Raw genomic sequence first — 24,568 nt, forward strand, 5'->3', positions numbered from 1 at the left:
TCCGGTTTCCAATTTCATCCTATCACTAACCTATTTATGTATTCATGTGTGTATGTTGTTTAGTTTATTTATATTCATATAAATATCTATATTTAGTTAATAAAACTTGTACATAATATGTATTTGGTTCTGTTTTGTTTGCAATACAAGTCACTTTACGATCACGGTTTTTGCTACTGGCTCAAAGTACTGTACAGGCGAAGAAATAATTATTCTTCGGTGGCCATGGAAGATACCCTTTATTAGAATAAATTAATAATCAAAAGAGTTCGTTGGAAGAACTGATTAATTGATTGTAATATTAATTCAGCCACATCAAGTTAATCCAATTAACTGACCCAAATATTTATAATTAATAATAACAAGATATTATTGATTATTAATATTTCCAAAAAGCTGAGTTCCTTACAAGTGTTTTTATTTTGTTTCATCAGACTATGGTGGCATGCATAAATTATCAAGGAGGTATCAACTTTCATCCCCTGCTGAAGCTTGTAACAAGTCTTCTGATGTGGGCAGATCAACATATCCTGTCTATTCCAAGCTGTCCACGTCCCTGGCTGTTTGAAATGTGGGCTCGGACATGGTGTCTTGAGGAGGAGTAGTCCTAGGAGAATGGAGACTACACCCTCTGACAGTGAAAATGGTTTGGAACATTTTCGGGCCAGCAGAAGTCGATCTGTTTGCGTAAACAGAGAACGCTCACTGTCTGCTGTTCTTTTCTCTAACCGGTCGCCCTTCATTGTGAAGCCCACTCCTGGCCAAAAACATGGCCGAAAACTTCACTTGCTAAAGTACTGCTATGCCTGGAGAAAGAGCAGAAAAGCCACAAGTGGATTCCTCGATCTGGCGAGCTTCATGCATTATCCCTGTGCGCAACAAAAGCTCACCTGCCCGATGTGGGTCCTCTGGATTTTTTTGCTGAGTTTGTTGAGTGAGTGCTGGTGTGCCACAATTCCCCGTTCACCGTCTGGCCCGTCAAGAACTTCCCTGGCCCACTCCGACTCCAGCACCACCAGAGACCACCCATTCACCACCAGCAAACAACCCGACAGAGATGGTTTTAGAGCCCACCGCAGACCAGGTAGACTGGCCTGTCGCGATCAATGAGCCTGATCGACAAGCATACGGCTCCACCAGACTCCCTTGTTTTTCCAGCTCTGCCTTGGTCAGGCGTCGACCTGCCTGCACCTTCACCTCTGTCTGGCTCTGCCTTCTCCCCAGCTCCGCCTTCAAACTCAGCCACACCAGCTTCGCCTCTGTCCTCTGGTTCCCTGATTACTTCTCCGACGCTCGTCACCGCGCTCCACCTCGATTTCCAGTACCATCGGTTTCGCGTGGGCTCATCGGCCTGTCATCTCCACCTTCAGTATTCCTTGTGTCTCCATCTTCGGCAGCTCCATCTCCGTCAGTCGTCCCCAGGGTGCCTTCCAACAAGTCGCCCCCATGGCTCCTCCCGCCTTCTACTCCGCCCTGGGGCCTCGTCCTGGCTGGTCTCTGGAGCAACATCTGGCTCCACCTGCTCCTGGCTCCTCACTGGCTCCTCCCACCATCCACTAATTTTTGCCCTGGACTCTTTTTCTTTTTCCTTTGCTCTTTGCCCTCCTCCAGAGCCTCCGCCCTCCTTCTTCAGTTGGACTGCTTACTGCACAAGGACAAGCCAGGGGGCAAACTGTTACATGTATGGTCCGTCTCCTGTGTTTCATTTTGTTTTTGGTTCTGCCCTGTGACCTAGTTTTCCTCAGTCTGGTTAATTAGTCATTCAGTTCACCTATCACCTATTAATCATCTCATTAGTTCCTTTTGTTTTCTCTGTGCATAATAACCCTGAGTTCTCCCTTTTTCTCTGTTCATCCTCATTTATATTAGTGTGTGGTTGTGCTTTCCTGTTCACCTGCAATTTTTTATTATTAAAAAAGTGTTCCCTTGGATTCTTCTTCTTTGTGCACTTATTAAAACCAACTCGTAACAGTATTATAAATACGCTTTAGAATCAATAGATACAATTTAAAAATGACTACATGTGAGCTTACATGTTCAAATATCTGTATACCTATATATTATTAACTTATTAATTTCTTAAAAAACAAAACTTTAACAACAAAAGGGCAGTGTGATAAGGTTCAAAGTTGTGGGAAGAAGGCGGCGGGAACCGGCGAACATTCAAACAATTTTAATTATCAAATACAAGAAATACAAAAACAAAAGTAACCGCCAGCAGCCCCTCGCGGACGACTGCTCACGGACGACACAGAACAGAAATAAAACACAACATAAACTCAGGCCTGTTCCTCTCTCGATCTTCACAGTCGTCGCTCCTCCTTGATGCGAGACCGGTGCGCCTCACAGGTGACATTCATTATCACTCACGCCACCGGCCTCACGCCGTTCTCTCACGTCCTTTATAAACTCAGGAGCTCAATCATGCAATGCTTTAAAAACAAACATTAACACCTTGTATTATGTATTTAACAGGTAGCCAGTGAAGGGATATCAATGCAGGTGTTATGTGATCCCGTTTTCTGGTATTTGTTAAGAATCTCGCTGCAGCATTTTGGACACACAGAAGGCGAGTAACCAGTTATTCACTTATGCCTAGATAAAGAGTATTAATACTAGTCTAACCGGGTTGAAACAAAGGCATGCAAAACAATCTCCAAGCCATTGTAAGTATGGGTTTCAGTTTAGACCATTTTCTTAACTGAAAAAAAGATGATTTCACAACGCTGTTAACTTGACGATCAAAGCATATTTCAGAATAGAAAAATACTCCAAGGTTCTTCACATAAACTATGCATATTGTTGGACAATAGTCCATAATTTCCAGCAAAACCATTCCCAAGCTCTTTGTTCCCAAAAATAATAAACTCAGTATTATCCTCATTTAATTGTAAAAAATTATTTGCTAGCCATCCCTTTACCTCAGTCAAGCACTTATAAAAATTAGTAAAAGATACAGCCATCACACTCCGAAGGAAAGTACAGTTGTAAATCATCAGCATACAAGTGATAATATTATGCTGCTTAAAAATGGACCCCAGGGATAACATGTATGAGAATGAGAACAGAGTCGGACCAAGGATTGATCCCTGAGGAACCCCCCAAGAAATAGTCGCAGATGCAAAGACATAATTTCCAATTTTAACAGAGCATGTCCTGTCATGCAAATAAGAGGAAAGCCACTTAAGGGCTACGTCATTGATCCCTACATAATCTCTGAGGCGTTCTATTAAAATTGCGTGATCTAGAGTATTAAAGGCTGCACTTAAATCTAAGTCATCTTAATTTATGAATATAAGAAATTCTGTCATCATTTACTCACCCTCAACTTCTTTCAAACCAGTATAAATTTCTTTCTTCTGCCAAACTTCTGGTGCAGCCATCTTTTTAATGTAACTGCACATTGTCCTGATATAGGTAGGTACTTGCTGCACAATGGTATCACTCTTTACAACGTCTGACAATCTGTAATTAATATGATTAGCCTTTTGTTTGACGTTATCATACAGCTAATAATGTACAAACCATGTTCTTGTTTGCCATCTCAGAGTCAGACAGCTGCCTTCTAAAAATCAAGATCCTTACAAATGCTTTGAACAACTGAGTCAGAACAACTGAGTCCGTGGAGAAATGCATATAGTTATCGTAACATCACATACACAATTCACCGTCATATTGCTAAATGTACCCAATTTTTCATATCAACAGAAAAATATACCGGGATAACCTGGCTTCTCTTGAGACTCCTTCAGAGAATAGTTAATGGCATGCTAAAGCTCACCCCCCTGTTACATTATTGGTTAGAAGGTAGTTTGTGACGTAAGAAACAACAGCGATTTCAAAGCGCGTTTTTGAGACTGTCTTAGTTCACTGAAGTTTTAAGGAGAAAATACTCAGCAATGGTGTTGACTTATGAATTTGCACATGGTTTGTCTTAAAGCATATTAATAACACCACATAGACATTTAAACAACATTAAACATTTTAAGTTAATAACAAATTACTATATAAGGACTACAACCGTTATTTCATCAGCCAAGTATGTAAACTCAAATCATTATAGCGAAAATAAAATATGTTTTCATTTCATGCAATGTTTTATCAACATCCTGTGAACATCCTGTGCCCCCTAACGGTATCGTGAAATTATGACACGCTACTAGTCTCGTGCAGTCACGTGATTTTCATCAGCGGTCCAGTGTGACGCTAGTCAGCTGACGTTCAGTCGACCTTCCACTGCGGGAGATACGGACATCCAAACACCTCCATCCGCAGTTTCAAATATTCCCCTTACTGAAGTATGGCGAGCCAGTCCCAAGGCATCCAGCAGCTGCTGCAGGCTGAGAAACGAGCCGCAGAAAAGGTCGCTGAAGCCCGTAAAAGTAAGTTGTCGTTTTGCTTGTCAACGCTAACGTTACAGACAGGCGCTTAGCTAGCATGCTACGTTAACTTGCCCAGCAAATCATTAGTCTATGTATAGAAATAGCATTGGGGTAACTTAAATGAATGGATTAACTGGATTGAAATAAAATGACATATATCTTATTATCATATCATATAATGTCCATTGTCGACCAAATGGAAATGTTTACCGTTTTTTTTTTCAACTGCTCATTCCCTGTCGTGTGACAGACTGCTCGTTAGAAAAGCACGTATAACGTTAATGGATATTACATCAATTGTTGACATTTAACGTAATTATTTATTATGGCTCATTTCATTTACACTGAGGATGTTTGTAAAGGTTTAAAACGCAAAGTAAATACTGCATCACCACACTTTAACGTTAGCCTTTGAGATCAGATTTTAGCTCATAACTCTGAGGAAATGTGCGCATATTTGTTGCTATTCTTGTTGGAGATATCAGGTTTTAGGATTGTTCTTTATAGTGAAGGAAATAATGACTGTAAGTGTACTAAATATCTCCTTTACTGGAGAATGACATTGACTCACTGGACGTTCACTCAGTTCCTGTTTTTATATAGATTTTCTGCTGGTGGCTCTCATTTCCCATGTACATACAAGAGAGGAATTTCCCTGTTAGAGCAATATTTGACTATTTTCATTTTCCCCTCTCTGTTTATGTGGTTATGGCACTGATATTAATGTATTATTATGAGCATTGTGCATGTTTTTTTTTTCAATAGGGAAGAATCGGCGTCTGAAGCAGGCCAAAGAGGAGGCGCAGGCTGAGATTGAGCAGTACCGTCTACAAAGGGAGAAAGAGTTTAAGACAAAGGAGGCTGCGGTGAGAATTATATATATAAAAAAAATATTCAAGGATACATCTCTATTCATATCAGTATTTCTGTATTTACTTGGGTAAAATCTTGTCAAAAGATATTTCAGTACTGTGCTTTGAGGAATGCTTCAAGTGTCTGGTTATTGGCAGTTATAATGTCTTGCTGTTATAATTTCAAAACTTCCACCATTTTTATTAACATCCATACAGTTCAATTGTCAGATTCCAGGAGTAAAATCCCATTTGTTTTCCCCATAAAGGACCCTCCACCAAAGATTAAAAAACAAGCACTTTAGCATCTGTCTACTCCAATGAAGCACTGCGAATGACACACACACACACACACACACACACACACACACACACACACACACACACACACTCACACACACACACACACACACACACACACACACACACACACATACATGCGTATATATGTATGTATATGTGTGTGTATATATATATATATATATAATTAGATATTTTGCAATAACCATAAAATATTGTTTCTATATACACAATCAACATGTTTAAATTAATGTAATTTTTAATTCTAATATGTCATTTGCAATCTGGCATGGGATTGTAGTTTTTTCCCTCACTAAAAACAATAACTACACAATCCTGTACCTTTGTCTTTTTGTAAGATTTTCAAATACTTTTTTCTCATTTTGGAAAAATGTATAGGAAAAAAAGTGCGCAGTCACTGTTGTGCTTTATTAGGTTGATAGGAGAAAATATGAAAGTCGTCTTAATACAATTTTAAATAGAGCTTCTATTTTAAAATGTTAATTTTCAGTTTCTAAAGGCCTAAATAAGTAAAATAAAGCAATGAGCTACTCAGTGCTTTACTTGGCCACCTTACACCGGGTAAAATCAGTGTGATGCACCCTTTATGTTATTGCTTTTACAATATGGTAAACATTGTTCAATAAATAGTGATATCAAACAGTTAAAAAATCGTGCATATCCTCTGCAGTTCCATCATGGACCCCTAGGGGACACACGTCTTCTTGGGGAAACCCTAACAGATCCAAATAACACCATACTGTAATTGAAAGAAACATACTTGTGCATTGGTATCAGTTTTGAATACAGCTGTTGCATAAAGTTAATGTCCAATTGCATGGTCCTGCAGGCACTAGGGTCCCATGGAAACTCTGCTGTAGAGGTGGATAAGGAGACCATTGATAAGATGAAACACATCCAGGGCAGTTTTCAGCAGAACAAGGAGGCTGTGGTGGGCAACCTGCTGAAGATGGTGTGCGACATTAAGCCAGAGATCCACGCCAATTACCGCGTCGCTGGATAAACCGCTCTGTCCAACCACAACATCCGTTACAATCTCTAAAGGCCCACACAGCACTGAGACAAAGACTGCTACTGGACATATCACATGTTAAAATCATAATATTAACAATTGCTGGACTACACTGCTTAATAAAACACTTATCTGTTTTGCAACACATTTCCTGCGATTTAAAAGGACATTCATTAATATATATACCAATCAAGGGTCTTGTACTTTACATACACATTCCTGCAGTGTTTTTCATTTGCTTGCATATATATCTTTGATATAATCCAATGCAAGTCTTTGTCTCTGCTCTCTTGGTTTACTGTAGTATTGTCTGGTTTATCAGAGTGAGCTTCTTTCTTCGTGAATGATACCTGTAAATGTTTGTATGAGTGTCTGTATCTTGATGCTATGTTCTTAATTTATAAGTAGTCAGATGTTATTGTTTTATCTAATTGATCTATACAGTTTAATTTTTTTCAATGGCTCTTTTGTGACAAACTTCATTGTCTCATACCATTATCTTAATGTAGTAATAGTGATTAAATTAGCTCTACAAAACCTGCGCTCTTCTGTATATGTTGGTGGGATTCCTCTATTTGAACCTGATGTGAAATTGTAATAAATGTCTCTGTGTACAAATGGATCCACACTATGTTTTCCATGTGAATTTTTTCCACTTGTTTTTCTAGAACAACGTGGATAGATCACAGTTAGTGAATATTGCTTAACTATGATCTGCTCTGGATGTAACTTAAGTTTTTAATAAATTCATATGGCAAGGGTGATGGTTAAACGCTTTTGACTTCCAGATGCAGCTCATTCATCACAATTTATTTATTCTCGAGAACCAATGTATTATTTGAAGACTTCAGAATCAAAAACGGACATTTTATAACGAGACTTCAGTAATTTCACTTTGATGGCAATGAAGAGGTTACTATTTATTGAAATGGCTTATTTTCAAAAAATGTCTGATAAAACATAAAAATGCTCAAAAGCAAAATGTCAGACGGACTTAGGGGACTTTGCATGTGAAGTCTTCATTTATAAGAAAATAACGTGTTCATAAACGTAATACTTTAGATGGCTTCACAACACGATGCGGCACACTTTTCCCGAAGAGTTTTAATAAAAAGCTAAATTCTTTTTCCAAATCTATATATTTTATAATCTACACAAATTAATAAATCGCTACATTTCTTCTTTTTTTAGCTTAATTTTTTTTCAGTGGTGTTAAATTATTTTGACTCCATGACACATTTAAAGTTATGAAATGTCTAATTCATTATTAGTAAACGCACAGGCTACATGTACGTAATCACCCGATAAAAGCAAAAACACTTAAATAACAACGTAACTAAAGACCCTCATGAAACATCATGCATACATTTGCCATGTGGCAACGGAAGTACGGAAAGCCACAGTACTGTAGTGAATTTGCCACAAAAGGCCCCGGAAGCATGTATTTCTATTGAATGCGGTTGAAATCTTTTCAAAATATTTGTTTTTTAAGTTCTCTTTATTTTTCATTCTAAAACCGAATGGTCAATCCATACTTGCGAATCACAGGTGGAATATGTGGATGGAAACATTTTTTTCTGCATTATTCTTCTCAGTTTATTGTAGCCTATTATTACAAAATTTTTTTTTACCAAGGTAGCAACTGAGAACAAGCTTGTAATGTTTTTTTGTGTGTGTTTTAAAATAATGCTAATTGTTTAAAACATGTTAAAAATACCAAGAAGAATAACAAAATTAATTGTGTGTGTCTGTGATTTTAATTTTAATTTACCGACTAGCAAAGAACATGCTAATAAACAAAATGTTCACTCGGAGAAGGGACTTTTATTGTGGATTCGAATCAGTTTTGTACGTTAGCTGACTTCACTGGAATCTAGCCTCTACTCGTCAGAAGAAGAAACAGTGCAAAGATTAGTTCATTTACTCTAGTCCCAAAACTGATGATCTGCAGTGAATATCAAAGTCACTAAAGGAACCCGTGGACGGATTCGTCGCATGTTGTCAAGGTGAGGTTTACGTGATTCTGCAGCTCTGAAAGGTAGTTCTGCCTGTAATCTCTGTTGCTGTGACCTCTGAGAAGGCATAATTCAGCTCTTTTAGTATCTACATCAGGTAATAAAGCATCAAGGCAGCTGGGTTATACTATACTGTCAAACGAGTTGTGTTTGCAGGTCATTCGTGATTATCATGCTCACTAATTTCGCTTTTCATAAACTTGAGTCATAAACTGGTATGAAACTGCTATCCTGAAGCACAATTAACGGTGATCACTTTAGTTTTAGTGCCCTTGAACACATTTAGAGCTAAAAATTAAAGGAATATCTCCGCCAAAAATTGAACGTCCTGCTCATTACAATGACTCTTTTTACATATTCCAGGAAAGTGTTATTTTAATTTTTTTAAATGTACTAATATAGTATTTATTAATAATTTGAATTGTATTAGGCTATTTCATTATAATTATTTTTTAAATTTCATTTATTTTTGTAATTTATTTGGTTTTCATTCTAATTTTAGTTTTTTTTTTGTTATATGGATTTTTTAAATATTTTTTTTTACTTTAGTACAATTTAGTACCCTACTTAATTTATTTTTATTTTTTAATATTCATATTTTACTTTATTTTAGCCTTAGTTTAATTAATGGAAACTGTTTTTAATAGTTTTAGTTAATAATAACACTGTTTCAGGGTTTTTGCAGAAAGCAGTAAATCCAAATGCAGCTTATGTAAATGCACACACAACATTCTTAATTTTTTTTAAGAGTGTGCATGTGTGTGTGAAAAAGACTGGATAAATAATGTAACAAAAAGGTGAGAGAAAAGCTGTTTACTGAGCTGAATGTGTTAAGAGCCCACTGCGAACACAATGCAATGTAAACATGAATGCTGCTTTTGCTTAAAGCAGCTTTTGTGCAATAACTCTTTCCTGGTGTTCATGTAAACCAGTGGTTCTCAATCTTTTTTTACTTCAAGGCCCCCCGTCCCCCGTTGTCCACAACAAAAATGGTGATTTCCTCTATTTTGGTCGTTACTGCAGACATCATTGTTTATATCTGAACTATGAACTTTTATCCCAGAACTTTTCTAATGATTGAAAGTATTTGAACAGAAATCTGATATTTAAAAGGTTCAAAGGTTTAATAGACATAGCCGAATCATTGTCATTGATGAATAAATTCGCAAGGGTGTTTGAATCGAGATCGAGATCTTTTAACGATTAATCATGCAGTTCTTCTCACAATTTCTCCCCGATAAAATATTTTAGAGCTTGGCATTACTCGAAAAAAATATATTTATAACATAAAATGCTGAATACAAAAATAAAAAATGTAATTGCGACTTTTTATCTTTTTCAAAAAAGTCACAATTGCGAGTTATAAAGTCAGATTTGAAATATATATAATAAGTTATCTCTCAATTGCTTGATTATATCTCGCAATTCTGACTTTGTCTCACAATTGCGAATTATAACTCGCAGTTGTGAGTTTATATTTTGCAATAGTGAGGAAAAAAGGCAGAATTGTGAGATAATGTTTTTTTATTTTGTGGCCTTTTTGTACATGACCTTTTCAGGTCTAGAAATATATCTAATATATGAGTTTTTTCAAGACTGTGGGAACCCTGAATCACATCAAAGTAAAAACAGTTGTTAAGGGGTGAATTAAAATAAGAATTATTTTAGCTTATTCTAATGCTTGTCTTGATTTAAATTATTTAAAGTCATCTCTTGCTGAGTTGAGAACCACTGATGTAAATGCATTCAATGAAAGTGAATGGCGACTGAAGCTGTGAATTTCCAAAATGCATAAAAGCCCATATAAACACTGTAAAAGTAGTTCATATCATATGACATACAAACAGTATTCAGTATTGTAGCTTTTTGATAGCTTTGTGTGAGGAACAGAGTGAAATTGAATCCTGACATCCAAATAGCAGCTTATACATTCTTCTAAACTTCTCATTTTCACTGGAAGGAAAAATTGACATCCTTTGACATTATTGTTAGATATTCGTTCTGTCCTTTTAGAATGACATTACTTTCCCACGACTTGCTTTTGTTCCTGGAAACTTTTTTTTTTTTTTTCTTTTTTTTTTTTTTTTTAAGAGGAAGTTAGTATCAAAAGTAAGGGAAGGAAGGCCACTTGATTCAATGTGTGTGTTTATTTATAGGTTGATTTTTTTGCTGAACCAGAAAACCAGGTTGAAACCCGGTACCCTTGTTGGATGAGGTCCTCTGCCATATTTCCTCTGCATTTTCTAGGATGTAGACGAAGTAGTATATCTTTTTAAGCTTTAGTAATGCCACACATTCTATTGGCATTTATTGTATTCATACGATATTTGTATTTTTGTAATTTAAATTTTTGCCATGAAAATAGCCTTAGATGCTGACATGGCATTAAATAAAACTATCGATCTATCTATCATCTATTGGGCAAAATATAGGCTACCTTAGGTTTTACCTCTCTTAGGAATTACTCTTGTGTAAACGGGTGTAAAGTACTTTGATTTGGATCTGTATGTAAGTGCACTAGCAGGTCAGGGTGACACAACACTACCTCTGCTGTCTGTGTGACTGTGCCTCTTTCAGATAAAAGCAAATAAAATGACTCTCTTTAGACTGTCTGTGTCACATACTCACTCTAGGCCCAGCGTAAAAAAATGAAAATTTCAAAAATGAAACACTGCAATATAATTTCTTAAACATTACAATAAATTTAGCTATTACAGTAGTTGTAATGAAAATGTCAAAAAAATCATAATAGTCCTAAAAATAGGCTTTATTTTCTCAGTAACAAGTCGGGATGAAATGTATGGAGCCCCTTAAAGGACAATGCCGGCCAACCTAGGGCTAAATAACACATGGGTACCGAGTCGACCGTTCTCTGGGATGCGTTTTCATGATAATCGAATGTGCCCAGTTTTAACGTTAGTTTTAGTTTAACCACAGATTAGCTTATAACGCTAGTGTATGGGTCATCGAATAAGTGAAAATAAAAATCGCTAGTGAATACCAGTAACAAGACTCAAAATAGCCCGACACTAACACGGAAGCATAATGAGGGTCTGTACCTGCAAACCGAAGCATTGAGAACTTTGTAAGTGTACAGACAGTTTAATAAGAAGATACTTTATAAACACAGTACACTTACTTATTCGATGCCCCATACACTAGCGTTATAAGCTAATCTGTGGTTAAAGTAAAACTAACGTTAAAACTGGGTACATTCGATTATCATGAAAACGCATCCCAGAGAACGGTTGACTCGGTACCCATGTGTTATTTAGCCCTAGGTTCATTTTTGGCTGAAATTGTCCTTTAAGGGACATGGTGGTGAAAATAGTGAAATAGAGCAAAAACAGTAGACAATTGAGAGGGTATTCATTGATGAGCTAGACTGAGTGGCAAAACATCCTGCAACATGACTGGGTTTAATAGTGAAAACTAGAGGAAAGTAAACGATTATCTTCTTAAATTAAAGGTGCAGTGTGTGATTTTTATCGGCATCTAGTGGTGAGGTTACGAATTGCAACCAACAAAAGTTACGGTGGCCGACCAGAAAATGTCATCGTCTGAGACAGCAGAGAGTAGCCAGTTCAGCAATGAGGTTTCTTTACAAGGATAGATAAAGAAAATATGTTTACTTTATTATTCATTAAAACTACATGTTATTGCGAATATTATTGTTACTTGTTCATCATTGTGTCAGTGTTTTATTCGCTGAACTAAGCTTGCTTCCTTGCACAAAGAGCAACATAGTAACGAAACGCGTTTGTCCGTTTAGGGCCACTGTAGAAACATGTCGGCACATTTCAATGTGAGGGAACCCGTGGTGTATGTAGATAGAAACTGCTCATTCTAAGGTAAAACAAATATAACGGTTCATTAAGTAAGGTCTTTATACACCACTGAAAACTTCTTTTTCAAGGTAGTGATGACGACACAATATGTCGACCTCCATAGAAGGGGGTGCCCACGGTTATGGAGATATAAATGTCTCATTCGAAGGTAATACAAACATAACGGTTCATTATGCAAGGTCTTTATACACCACTGAAAACATAGTTACGGATCTTATATTGCATTTCTGTCCTCAGAAATATTACACAATGCAACTTTAAAGGCAGTTGGACTCAACATTGTTTCTTAGAATATTCTAAAGAACCAGGGGGACTTTAATATATTTTGTAGAAACGTGTAAAGTTATCTGGATAACTGTCAGCTGTTACTGTCAGACAGACGATACAAACTTACTTTGTAAGGAAAACCGTGCTTGTCTAACATTATCCAAACATTCCTATGTGTAGTACACAAGGCTCTTCTTAATGGATGTTTTTAATAAACGCTGACAAAAGCTTTGCAGTTAGGCTATACAGAATATAAGATCTAATTGATTAGTTTTCAATACAGTATATAACCTAGGGTGTAAGTTTACCCCAAAATCCAACATATCTGACACAGAACGGTAACTGCAAATGCACATATCTCTGCCTGGATTCCAGTTGTTTCTGCGAATTACAGCGATCCATTTAATTTAACTTTTCTGTAGCTTTCAGCAGTAAAAAGATAGAAGAAAAGAAAGCTCAGATTGCTCGTTGAATCTATTAGAACATAGTCAATCGTGAAGCTCTTTCCCATTCTAGATGTGTTTTGTTTTGTTTTGATATTGCTTAACTGTATCATATGTAATATTAAAATTAAGAACTCAATCAGGGCATTTTTGGCCCCCATATACCTAGAATTTTTGGGGCATTTTTATGATCCCATTTATTTTTGATCCTGCTTATGATAATACAAATGTACAAAATACAAAAAAAAGTTAACCTGTTTCACCTTGTAAACAATCTCTGAAATGTAGTCCACCACACACAACCTTTTCACGCTTGATCTGTTGACCGATGGATTTTGTGAAATGCGACTGAAATGGTTGCTCTGTAGAGGTTAAACTCTGGCCCTCTCTTACAATCGAGTTCAGATCTGCCTAAATCCAAAATAACAACTGGTGGAGACCCTACAGTTTTTCTTTTCAATCTACTTCGAATATGTTTGTCATTGCAGGGTTTTCTCTTTTGCAGTTGATGTGATTTGTTTGATCAACTGTAATTCACAACTTCTAAACCAAACAAAACCAACAAACAACATTAGAGCTGTTTGCTTTTGTGAAATTTTGAAATGCACTGAGTCAGCTGCTGTTGAGTTGCTCTTTGTACCTCAACTTTACCTCTGCACTGAAGTTGGTACATTATACTACTAACGCTGTTGAACACTAGTTCATGTTGCCCCCTTCCCTTTCATTTGCGTACTTTCCTGTTTTATGACCTGCCAATGAGAAGGTAATGCATCATAACGATCAGGAATGATTGACCAAATCCTCATACTTTATTCATGCCCTTAGTATTGATCATATTATCAAGGACATTGATATAATCACTTTTTGCACAATGATTAAGGTATTAACAAGTTAGTATAATTACCATTGAAATTTAAAATATTTAACACTCAGTTAAATATTTCAGTTTCTCATTTTTGTGATCTCCCCCATAATTTGTCTGCAATTTATATTTATGGAAACAAGCACATAGCTCTTAATTGAAGTCCTTAAAGTTCAGCATTGTAAAAAGTTGTTCTTTGAACACCAATAAAGTTAAATCACTCACGTACTTTCCATAACTCAAGCAGAGGTTTGCATTGAATTCTCATTATGACTGTAGAGGACTTTTCCTGGCCATATTTTGCGCAAAGAAATCAAAACCTATTAGGACCATTAACATTTTTTTGCGTCGTGACTTTAGACACATTTTCTTACATTGTTTTCCCCCCGCTGTTATGTTATGGAGAGAAAATGTGCACAAGAAAAAAGGTTTGCTAAATTTGCTTTCTTTAGCCTGTTTGCATTCATTTGGCATTTAACAATTAAAATTGTGTCATTTATGTCATCCTTAAAAAAAAAAAACTGTTGTTGAACTGGTGTACCTCAACCCCCCAAACCCCACAAAGAAATTGATACATTGAAAAATCTTTGGACTGTAGATTTCGTTAGGCAGTTTTGTTGTGTATGATATCCAAATAGATTTAACGCAAGCGTAAACAATACCAAAAAACTGATAGCAGTAACATATTTATGTGGACACATGTCATGTGACACCACCTTTATTTGTTTAAGTCCTTTTTCTTGGCAATTTCTTTCCAAACTAGTTTTTACTAATTCAAAGTATCGACATTATAATTTATGTTCAACATAAAAAGATCTATGTGTCTATGCGTGCAAAACAGCAGCATTTCCATCCGCTATATCAGTAAAATTTTTGATCTGTTTAACCTTCCAATATATTAAATCCAATATAGTGTTGATTTGACATTTTTGATCACTACATAATTCCCATAAATCATTCTAAAAAGTAATTCAGGGGTCATGATACCACAACTTAAATAAATGCATTGTTGCAACGGTAAAAAAACTAATTTATTGATTTAATTAAATCTTTTGAGGCCTGTTGACATAGTAGTGTGGATCATTACATTAACCTAATATTGTGTGTAATTTCAACTTAAATTTCTTGTCTTGTCATAACTTAATTACATTTTCTTGATAGCTTTGGAAATTTGTCAGTGGATTCTAATTCCCAGCATGCTTTGCATAGGACTGGATAAGGAAAATAAATGTTGACATTAAGTGTCATTTTATTTGTATTTTAGTAAAGGGAAGGTCCCGTTAGCGTTTATTGCTGTTATGTTTGACATTTAAAAGAGTTTATTTTATGTTGAAGTTTATTGTGCTAAAAATGGAGGTACATGAAGGTAAACACTATATTGACTTGCTAAACAAGTTGCATTTATGTAATTTATAAGTTACATACTAAATCCATAACATGCGCTATGGTATCTGTGGCATTTAACTAAAAGATAAGTTGTGATAAGATTAATTGGTTCCAGGGCTGTAACTCTGATTAAAGGTCTGTAAATTAACTGATTAATCAAATTTACAAATTATTAGGTTCCTCCAACTCAATTTAGTTTGTTGGTCAAATGTAATTTCATTCAAAGTTGTTTTAACTCAAAAAGATTGATGCAAAGTGTTGCATTTTTTTTTGAGTCATCATTTTTGTAGTGTTTTTGTGTTGTTAAAATAGTTTTTGATAATAGTTGTTCAAAAATGTGGAAAATAGTCATCATACAGAATGAGTAGGTTGTGCAAACTTTTTACTGGCACTTTATAATGAGCAAGAGTGGATTAAGACATAAGTTTTTTTCAGGCACCAGGCTTTGTGGGAGTGGATAAAACCTTGTGATTGGATTAATGGCAGAAGAGGGAAATGAAAGGCAGATGAGAGGTCACATGACAAGTGTGACCATGCACACACTATACTCCTACTGCTGTTCCTGAACACTATCACTATCGGGCTGCACTTAATACACTCACTGCACTTGTTTGTCAGATGATAGTAAGGAAGGACTCACAGGAATTACTTGTAAATTTTTGCGGTTGCCAGACAAAGAAAATACTTTCATAAGGAATAAAGGAAGCCAACTGAGAGAGGTGACAGATTTTGCCTGGGTGAGTAATATCTTTGAAAATTCACCATTGGACGACATTTAAATTTTTTAGTTTAGTTAAAATAAACTTTTTAATGCTACTTTTTTATTCTAATTTTTGATATTGATATGATGATATACCAAAATATTTATTAGGTTTAGCAAAGAAGGATTTTATCTTACAAAGCTATCAAATCCAGTTGTAAAATCACAGCTTTAAAAAAAAAAAAAAAAGGGCAAGAAAGGATGACTGTGTCCATCGGCCACCACCGAAAACAATACATTTTTAGCGCAAGAGCTTGGTTAAACGAGGAGAGAGTGCCAAGCACAAAAAAATGCAGGGACAAGTGTGTGGAAAACAAATCAGGATCGATTATTAAGGCTTTTAATCATCAGAATGCTGCCGGTCGTTCCACTCTGGCAGAGCTAAACGTCAAATTTAGTGGGTGCTCCTAACTTTTTGAAGTTGGGAGCACCAGCGCTACCAAGTAAAAAAGTTAATTTCGAGCTCTGTTTGGATTTGTCAGACAAATACATTTGTATCAAAAAAATATAAAGGCAGAAACAAATGAATGCAATATTTAGTAATTTTCTATATAATATACCATGCTATTTATTCACGTAGTAATTTAAAGAATATAGTACTACCAAGATACATGTCCAAAAAACTATGGTTGTAGTAGTAGTACCATGTACTACAAAAAATTCGTAAAAAATATAAATAAATTCTGAATACCATCTGTATAAGCCGGTATCAGGCTATAGGTTCAGTCACATGATGTGTTTTACTTCTTGAAAACAGTGCACATTGTCTGTCCTCTCAGCTCTGTGATTATGAAGACAGGATTAAAGCAGACATTGCTTATTTGAGTGTACTTTGTGACTTGTTTTTTCCCCCTCTTTCATTGCCTCAGTTGACCTGGTTTGGTCTTTGAATCTGAGCTGAATCTGAGGGAAAATTATATTCCAGTCTTGTAAAAGACTAGCCAAATGTCTGTTTAGGCCAACAAGAACACGCTGACTAATGGTTAGTGCAGATAGTGTAGATAGATAATCATCTTCATTAGTTTTGTACAGCCATCTCTGATGTGCGTTTCATCCCTGAGGCTGTCCCAAACCTTTAGGAAAGCATGTTTGCTGCTCAAATGGGAAAAGTAATTGTTTTATAGAGGCATGTATTAGATTATCTGGACGACGTTGTCTAAGTGAATAGCCTGGGGTTGTTGGGACATTCGATTAGTGAAGGTCTTTTGTATCTGTTATTCCATTCTCAGCATTTGATCACTTTTCAGGAATTGAAAATAACCATCACTTAATACACAGTAAGTTACTCTGAAAAGTATTTTGGTGTTTTATATATATGTATAACTATATATAACTTTAGTTTATCTTTGAAAACACAAATGCAGATATTTTTAATGACATTTTTGAGATTTCTGACCCTAAATATAAACATTTATGTCCCTCGTATAAAATGATTGTGCCTCCTCAGAAAACAACTCGACGTCGGTCTGAACTTTTTTTTCTGTAGCATTTTTTTTTTCTTTTTTTTTTTCAGATTCACTTTGGTTTTATATTTTGTATATAATGCAGTGACATTATACATGGCATTTACAAGTGTCTAAATACTTTTTACTACCTCTGCTACTGTCGGCTATTTTTGGCTGCTTATTTGAACCTTTTGATCAGGATCCTATAGATTATCCTTATTTCATAGTATCAAGCTTTCATATATCCCTAAACGTACCAGCTGGAAAGCTACTCTCATGATACAGGAACACTTGAAATGTTTGTTTAACTCAGCTATAGCCAATATGTTCTGCTCCTTGATTTTTTTCATTTAGCAGAATAGTCATTTCATATTCTGAAAACTTTGTATTTTTATTAAACGTTTTGTTTGATTTGATTATACTGGAGAGCTGTAAGAATTGTTTGTACTCTGTCTCTCCCCAGCACCTCTGTGCAGTAAGAGAAGTATGTCAAATCCACAAATGCATCATGAGGGCCATACCATGGCACCTGAAAGCACACAGGGTCATGGGGACCATATGACGCCCGACGCAGGTCATGGGCAACACATGATGATGATGGTGAGACAACCTGGAATTCATTAAGCCTGAGTGTCAGTATATCAGTTCACTTGATAAAAATAGATGTGAAAAAGATGTGATCATGTTATCATCATTTGAAGCTTTTGTTCAATGGAAGTAAGACTGCTTCTGCATGTTATTAGAATTGCTTTATTCATTATGGGCAAAGATAGGTTGAAAACTGATTCTTTGATACATTATACTTTCAGCAAATGACCTTCTACTTTGGGTACAAAAATGTGGAGCTGCTATTCGCTGGGCTGGTCATCAACACCCCAGGAGGTAAGATGCTCTTTTCTTTTTTACCTTTTATTTAAATTGGTGAAGTTATGAAATGGCCGTTAATAAACTAACACATTAATTGTTAACTACTTGTAAATATAAATTGGAACGAATATACGGTACATATGAATTGGCCCTAACATTTTTTCCCCAAAGTCCATTTTATTTCCCCCAAATTCAATGTTTCTGTTGTAATGAATTAAATACATTTTAATGATCACAGAGTTATGTCTAATAATGCCCTACGAAATGTTTACTTTTTTCTGGATTCTGTGTTTTATGATTTAATACAAAGTTATTATCAATAAACAGTGGTAATCAAATAAATGCGTAGAACTTTAACAATTTTATGAATCTTTTAAAATCTAATCAAATTACATTTGAAGGGTTCCTTACATTTTTTGGCAAACAAAGTTCTTCACACCAGAGGTTAAAGGGATAGTTCACCCAAAAATAAAAATTAGCCCATGATTTACTCACCCTGAAGTCATCCTAGGTGTATATGACATTCTTCTTTCAGACATACAATACAATCGGAGTTATGTTAAAAAATAATTTTTCCAAGCCTTATAATGGGAGTCAATGGGTATATAATTTTTTCAAAGTCCATCAAAGCTTATCCATCTGTGATTAAAAGTGCTCAAAACGGTTCTGGGGGGTTAACAACGGCCTTCTGAAGTGAAGCAATGCGTTTGTGTAAGAAAAATATCCATATTTAAAACTTTATTGACTAAAATAACTTGTTTCCGGCAGACGGGCTAATCGACTTGAGCCAAAAGAGTAATGAAATTTTGAAAAAAAAAATTAGAAATGTGTCAGTTTTTTGTTTTTCTCATTCACTGGATGTCAGTGTGGCTCTAATGTTGTTTGGTTCGCAATGTTCTTCAAAATATAATATTTTTGTAATAGTAAATGATGACAGATGTTTATTTTTGTGTGGACTATCCTTTTCCGGGCTGTTCACACTGGCAGCAATTTGCAGTGACAAAACAATGATGTTACCCAGTAAAATTTGCATTTGATGCAAATTAGCATTGACTTGATGCGCTAATTGAAAGTTTAAATCAACAGTACAGTGACTTGCTGACCTCCAATGAATCACTTTCACTGTACAGGTGACCTGAAACTAGATCTTGAAACAAAAACAAAAAAACTCTCACTGGTTCTTTCTTCAGATTAATAATGTCATAAGATACCCTCTCAGTGTTGAGGGCAAGTGTACTAGTTTTATCAAGCCGAATCATCTTAATTATGAGAACAAAACAGAATATTTTGTAACCAGGAAGTCTAGACTACACTGGAATTGTAAGATGAAGTAACAAACAATGTACTGTAAGGTTTCTTATGTGTTCAGGGAGTCATGAACTATATTTTTTAAATTTTATTTTATAATGTTCTCTGAGGTCCACTTTTAAAGTTATCAATAATTTTACACCAAAAAAATCCTAATTTAGAAGTAATAAGCTATTTTCTATCCCGTATTGAACCCTCTCTTTTGAACACTCAGATGGGCGTTTCGCATTCAAGACTTATATGATTTGGTAACAGTTTTGCATATTAAAATCATTTTCAACGTCCCATTACACGTGTGCAATTGTTTAAAAAAAAAAGACGATGTTGAAAAATATCTTGTTACATAGTTAAAACATTTGCCAACGATGTGAAACATCAGTGCGTATTACATACATCCTTTATAGGTCTTGGTTGTGGCAAATATTGTTTAAATACTTTTAGTTACCAGTTGGTAACTGATAATCCAACGCATTAACCCTATAAATGCCGAAGCAAAGGAAAGAACAGCAAATCACAACTATTCAGTTTGACTGTGGTGCTACAGTATAAAACACACAGAACATATCAAACCCTGTATCAGACAAAGCAATAGTAACACATGGTAAAAAACACTGTTAGTCACACTTGTGTGTTGCAGCATTCTCGGATCCAATAACCCATAGTTGTCACGGCATCATCTTTTATTTTCAGTCTCTCTGAAAAGCCTGAAAGTCTTGTTTAAAAAGGACTCCACAGTAAAATGAAACGAACTGTGTCTTACTGATGTCATCTGACTGGAATTTCATTAAAATAAAGTTAATTTACACTTTCTTAATGTTAGGATCACAAGGATTGCAATGCAATGTGTTTTTTCACAACTTGGCACTTCAAAACCTCTTGTAATCAGAGGCATCTCTCATTTTGTTCCTTGATCTTTGTTTTTTGTGTCTCATATTTTCTACGACATGACGTGTGAATTGGTGGGAGGGGCTAAAGAAGCAATGATGTAGAATTAGGTGCTGATCATCTTTGTTGCATCATTGTTTTTCATCGCACTATGACGTAATAATGTGACAAATTACGAAACGAGTCATTTTCTGAGCTTGGTTTCAATAAAAGTTGTTTTTGGACTAACGAGGCAGTTTGGAGTTCTGTAACTTACAGGATTTTTTTAATAGTACAATGACCTCTTATATGTCAAGATCAAGGACAATTTGATTTCTCAATTCCTGACCAGTTTAACCTTTCTTCATCCTCATGTTTAGAGATGGTAGGTGCTTGCATTGGTGTGTTCCTGCTGGCTATGCTCTACGAGGGTCTGAAGATCAGCCGTGAGGTCCTGTTGAGAAGGAATCAGGTGAACGTGCGCTACAACTCCATGCCTGTCCCGGGAGCTGATGGCACCGTTCTCATGGAGACGCATAAAACAGTCGGGTCAGTGAAATGAGTACTTATGTTTTCAGGAGGTCAATGCGTAATCAGAGCCTACTTTCACATTGCAGGCCTTGGTGCTCAATCTTGATTTATTCCTCAGATCCGATTTTTTTTGTATAGCTGTTCACATTGTTGTTTTAAATGTGGCCAATATCATGGTCCTGGACTGACCCGTATACCCAAAAAAACGATGAAAAGAAGTCACGCAGTAGCTGTCATGCGGAAGTAAACACAGATGACATTAAAGTAAACGATTGCATATGTATTTATAGTGTGATCTGCCGCTGAATCCAGCGAATTTATGCGCAGGCGATATAAAAAACAAAGACGAGGATACGAAAAATAGAGAGCAGAGTTGTTAAACATTTATGATACGAGCCCTCATGTTTTGTTGTATATAGAGCTATCACTGTGAGCTCTGACATCACTGTCCTTCCACTGACTACCTTTCGCAACTGTCTTGATAACTTCAGGTATGTACGATCTTTGAAGTGACTCCCATGAGTGCAGAATTGTGACGAATGTTGATCTAGAGGGACGTAGAAGTCGCATGAATTCCGATATGACTTTTCAGCCTGAGTTTGCATTGCAAAACATCTGACCTGTATCAGATTTAGTACCACATATTGAAGTGGCACAAATCGGAATTGAAAAGATCAGATTCCGTGTGGTTTGTGCTGTTCACACTGTCATGAGAAAAACAGACACATGAGCAAAAATATCGGATTTGGGCCACATTTACCTGCAGTCTGAACATAGCCAGAATGACAGTTTAGTATCTTGTTCTGAATGATTCATCAGTGCACAATAATGTTTGTCTTCACAATCTTTCGTAAAATTTCAGCAGTTATCAGATGTGCCCTTTTCAAGTCTCCATTATGATATTTCATGGTTATTAGCCAGTGCTATTGAGTTTTCTGCGGACAGGCTAGCTCCTCCTTGCACCACTGTTTGAAAACCCGTGGTTTGCATTTTTTAGAAGTGTTTTTCTTTCATCATTGTTGTTTGAATGACAAGGTCAGTAAAACTCAGCCTTAAGCCTGTTTACACTGATTTAATCATCCCTTGTATGTATTCATTACCACACGAGTGACCTCGAAGACGTAAATATGCATTTTCTTTGGTTTCTTCACACTGATGACCTGACATTTGTAATGCCATAATAAGGTCAACACCTGGTTCTGTTCTCTTCTCCAGCCAGAAAATGCTGAGTCTCGCACACTTCATCCAGACGCTTCTTCACATCATCCAAGTGGTGGTCAGTTACTTCCTCATGCTGGTGTTCATGACGTACAACGGCTACCTGTGCATAGCAGTGGCGTTGGGCGCCGGCCTCGGCTACTTCCTGTTCAGCTGGAAGAAGGCAGTAGTGGTGGATATTACAGAACACTGTCATTAACCTCTCTTGCATAAAACCTCAAAAAACACCCACTGTACAATCCCAGCATGCATCACAGCAACTCTGTATGATTTAATAGTTCTTGGTAAATATTGGCCAAGTAGCTCTGTTCATTTTAAAGCTCTATTTTGATTTGATTTTGATACAATTTAGCCCCATATTTCATATGCCAAATGCTCATCGCCACCAGTCCTGTCATTTCCTCTGCAATGTTGAGATTTGTGTGCACAGCCTAAAGGTCACAGTCACATTCATAAACATAAAGGGCAAAAAGGTCGGTTGTCAATAGTGTAGCTGTATGAAGCTCAGCTCACACAGAAGTCACTTTCAAACCGAGCAGCTTTTTATTGGGCAATGCTGCAAATTATTGTGACCAATGTAAACCTCTTGTGAAATCTGTGTCCAATTTTCAAATAATTGAAATGGCTTGATTTCGAATGCAAAAATTCCCTGAACAATGGAAAGCGTGTGGTAAAATTTACCATTGTTCAGTGAATCATTCTAGTTGGAATCCACTTGATTAGGAATTTTGCACGAGGGCAAAAGATTTCCATACAGATTTCACAATGGACTCCAAGATTTTCACCTGAATTCACCACATTGGCAAACAGAAAGCCAATTGGTTTGAAAGACATCTTTGCGAGTGGTGCTTCGTGCATCACTATTCTATTGACCATAAACTTTTGCCAGTGAAATTTTACTAATGTGACTGTGCCTTAAATGTGACCACACCTCAACAGTTTACCTCCACATAGTACTGAGATTCACGGGTTACCTTGTTCATTATAAGCACATCTGTTATCCACATCTCTTGATGTATGTCATGTTTATGAAGGTGCTTCTGGGTGCGATAGAGCCTTATTAAACCCTTTGCCTTAAACGAGGGAACACACACACCCAAGAGGGTGACCGTAGACTCTAAAATCCAAACTGGATCTGGACCCAATATAGAAGCACTAGTGGTTGGAGGGTGTTTTTCTTTTCTTTTTTGGAGGTTGTTATGGCCAAGTGTTTCACATCAATGAAACTACCGTTAATAATCAATGACCATTGTTTAGACATAAACACTGGACTGAATGATGTTTGCACAAGAAGAGAGGTTTTGGGACTCTGAGTTTGAAGTCGAACTATGCTCCCTTTAGTGATTTTAAGTAAATATGGGGAGATTGGTGAAAAATAAATTATATCTGATGCCAGTGTCACCGATTTAATTTTATAATTTATATTTGTAACACTCAACTATGACCGTGTACTTGATATCAATGTTTTCTAGCAACCTTTATGTAGAACCTTTTACGTTGACATCTTTTAAATAAAAAATTGTGGCACATTTGTGATGTTGAGCTAATCATGAGCTGTTAAACATATTAAGATCATCGCTCTGATAGTTACTGGGTCCCAGAATTTGAATTTTATGTCAATATTGATGATATTAGTTATGCTCCTTAACTGAAAGGGGTGTGCCTTTACATGCGGGACCCAATTAAAGTGCCCAGACATTAAAGTGTCTGAATTGCTTGTGAAAAAAGGCTGGAACCGAAGGCTTTCTTACTGACAAAATCACATATTTTAAACCAGTACGCATGTGGGTTTTAGAAGAAAGCCTGTTTAAATTATTTTTGTTTCTTTGTAGATTTTGTTTCCTGTTTGTTTGTGTTTTTAATTAAAAGCAGAAAAAATTCAATATTCACATCATATTTTTGCAGCAGGTGCCACTCTGTAGATTCGACTATCTGGGCTTAATCCTATTGCAAATTTATTTTAATTACAAAATAACTTTGAATTGTCTTAGATGGGAAAAACTACAAGCTTAAGGGTAGAAGGATTGCACTTTGTTTTCCAGTCTTGTGGCAGTGTTAACATTTCTTAGGCTGTTTACAGTTCAGTCACGTCTGTAGAGTTTGAAATATATACAGTACTGTAATCATGAAGTAAATTATGAATAAATATGATTTCAAAGATTATTGTTGTGACCACCTCATTTATAAA

The 24,568-nt window shown here is 36.1% G+C and overlaps 2 protein-coding genes across 3 annotated transcripts; both read left to right on the forward strand.

Moving 5' to 3' along the window:
- Positions 1-4,171: 4,171 nt before the first annotated feature.
- atp6v1g1 (ATPase H+ transporting V1 subunit G1) lies at positions 4,172-7,194 on the forward strand. Its single transcript, XM_077206420.1, has 3 exons — positions 4,172-4,382; positions 5,148-5,248; positions 6,384-7,194. Exons 1-3 carry the CDS (start codon positions 4,301-4,303, stop codon positions 6,555-6,557), a joined length of 357 nt encoding a protein of 118 aa, XP_077062535.1. The 5' UTR covers positions 4,172-4,300; the 3' UTR covers positions 6,558-7,194.
- A 1,203-nt stretch (positions 7,195-8,397) lies between these two features.
- Positions 8,398-24,541, forward strand: slc31a1 (solute carrier family 31 member 1). 2 transcript variants are annotated; one of them, XM_077206494.1, is made up of 5 exons: positions 8,398-8,572; positions 18,056-18,192; positions 18,402-18,474; positions 21,012-21,180; positions 22,378-24,541. In XM_077206494.1, the coding sequence occupies exons 2-5, from the start codon at positions 18,079-18,081 to the stop codon at positions 22,577-22,579; spliced, it is 558 nt and encodes a 185-aa protein (XP_077062609.1). In that variant the 5' UTR covers positions 8,398-8,572; positions 18,056-18,078; the 3' UTR covers positions 22,580-24,541. The 2 variants fall into 2 exon arrangements, with proteins under 2 accessions (XP_077062609.1, XP_077062610.1); XM_077206495.1 differs by lacking the exon at positions 8,398-8,572 and adding an exon at positions 15,962-16,124.
- Positions 24,542-24,568: the final 27 nt, after the last annotated feature.

The sequence above is a fragment of the Siphateles boraxobius genome, unplaced genomic scaffold (genome assembly GCF_051911475.1).
Source record: "Siphateles boraxobius isolate OS27281-9 unplaced genomic scaffold, OSU_SipBor_1 56, whole genome shotgun sequence".
Classification (NCBI taxonomy): domain Eukaryota; kingdom Metazoa; phylum Chordata; class Actinopteri; order Cypriniformes; family Leuciscidae; genus Siphateles; species Siphateles boraxobius.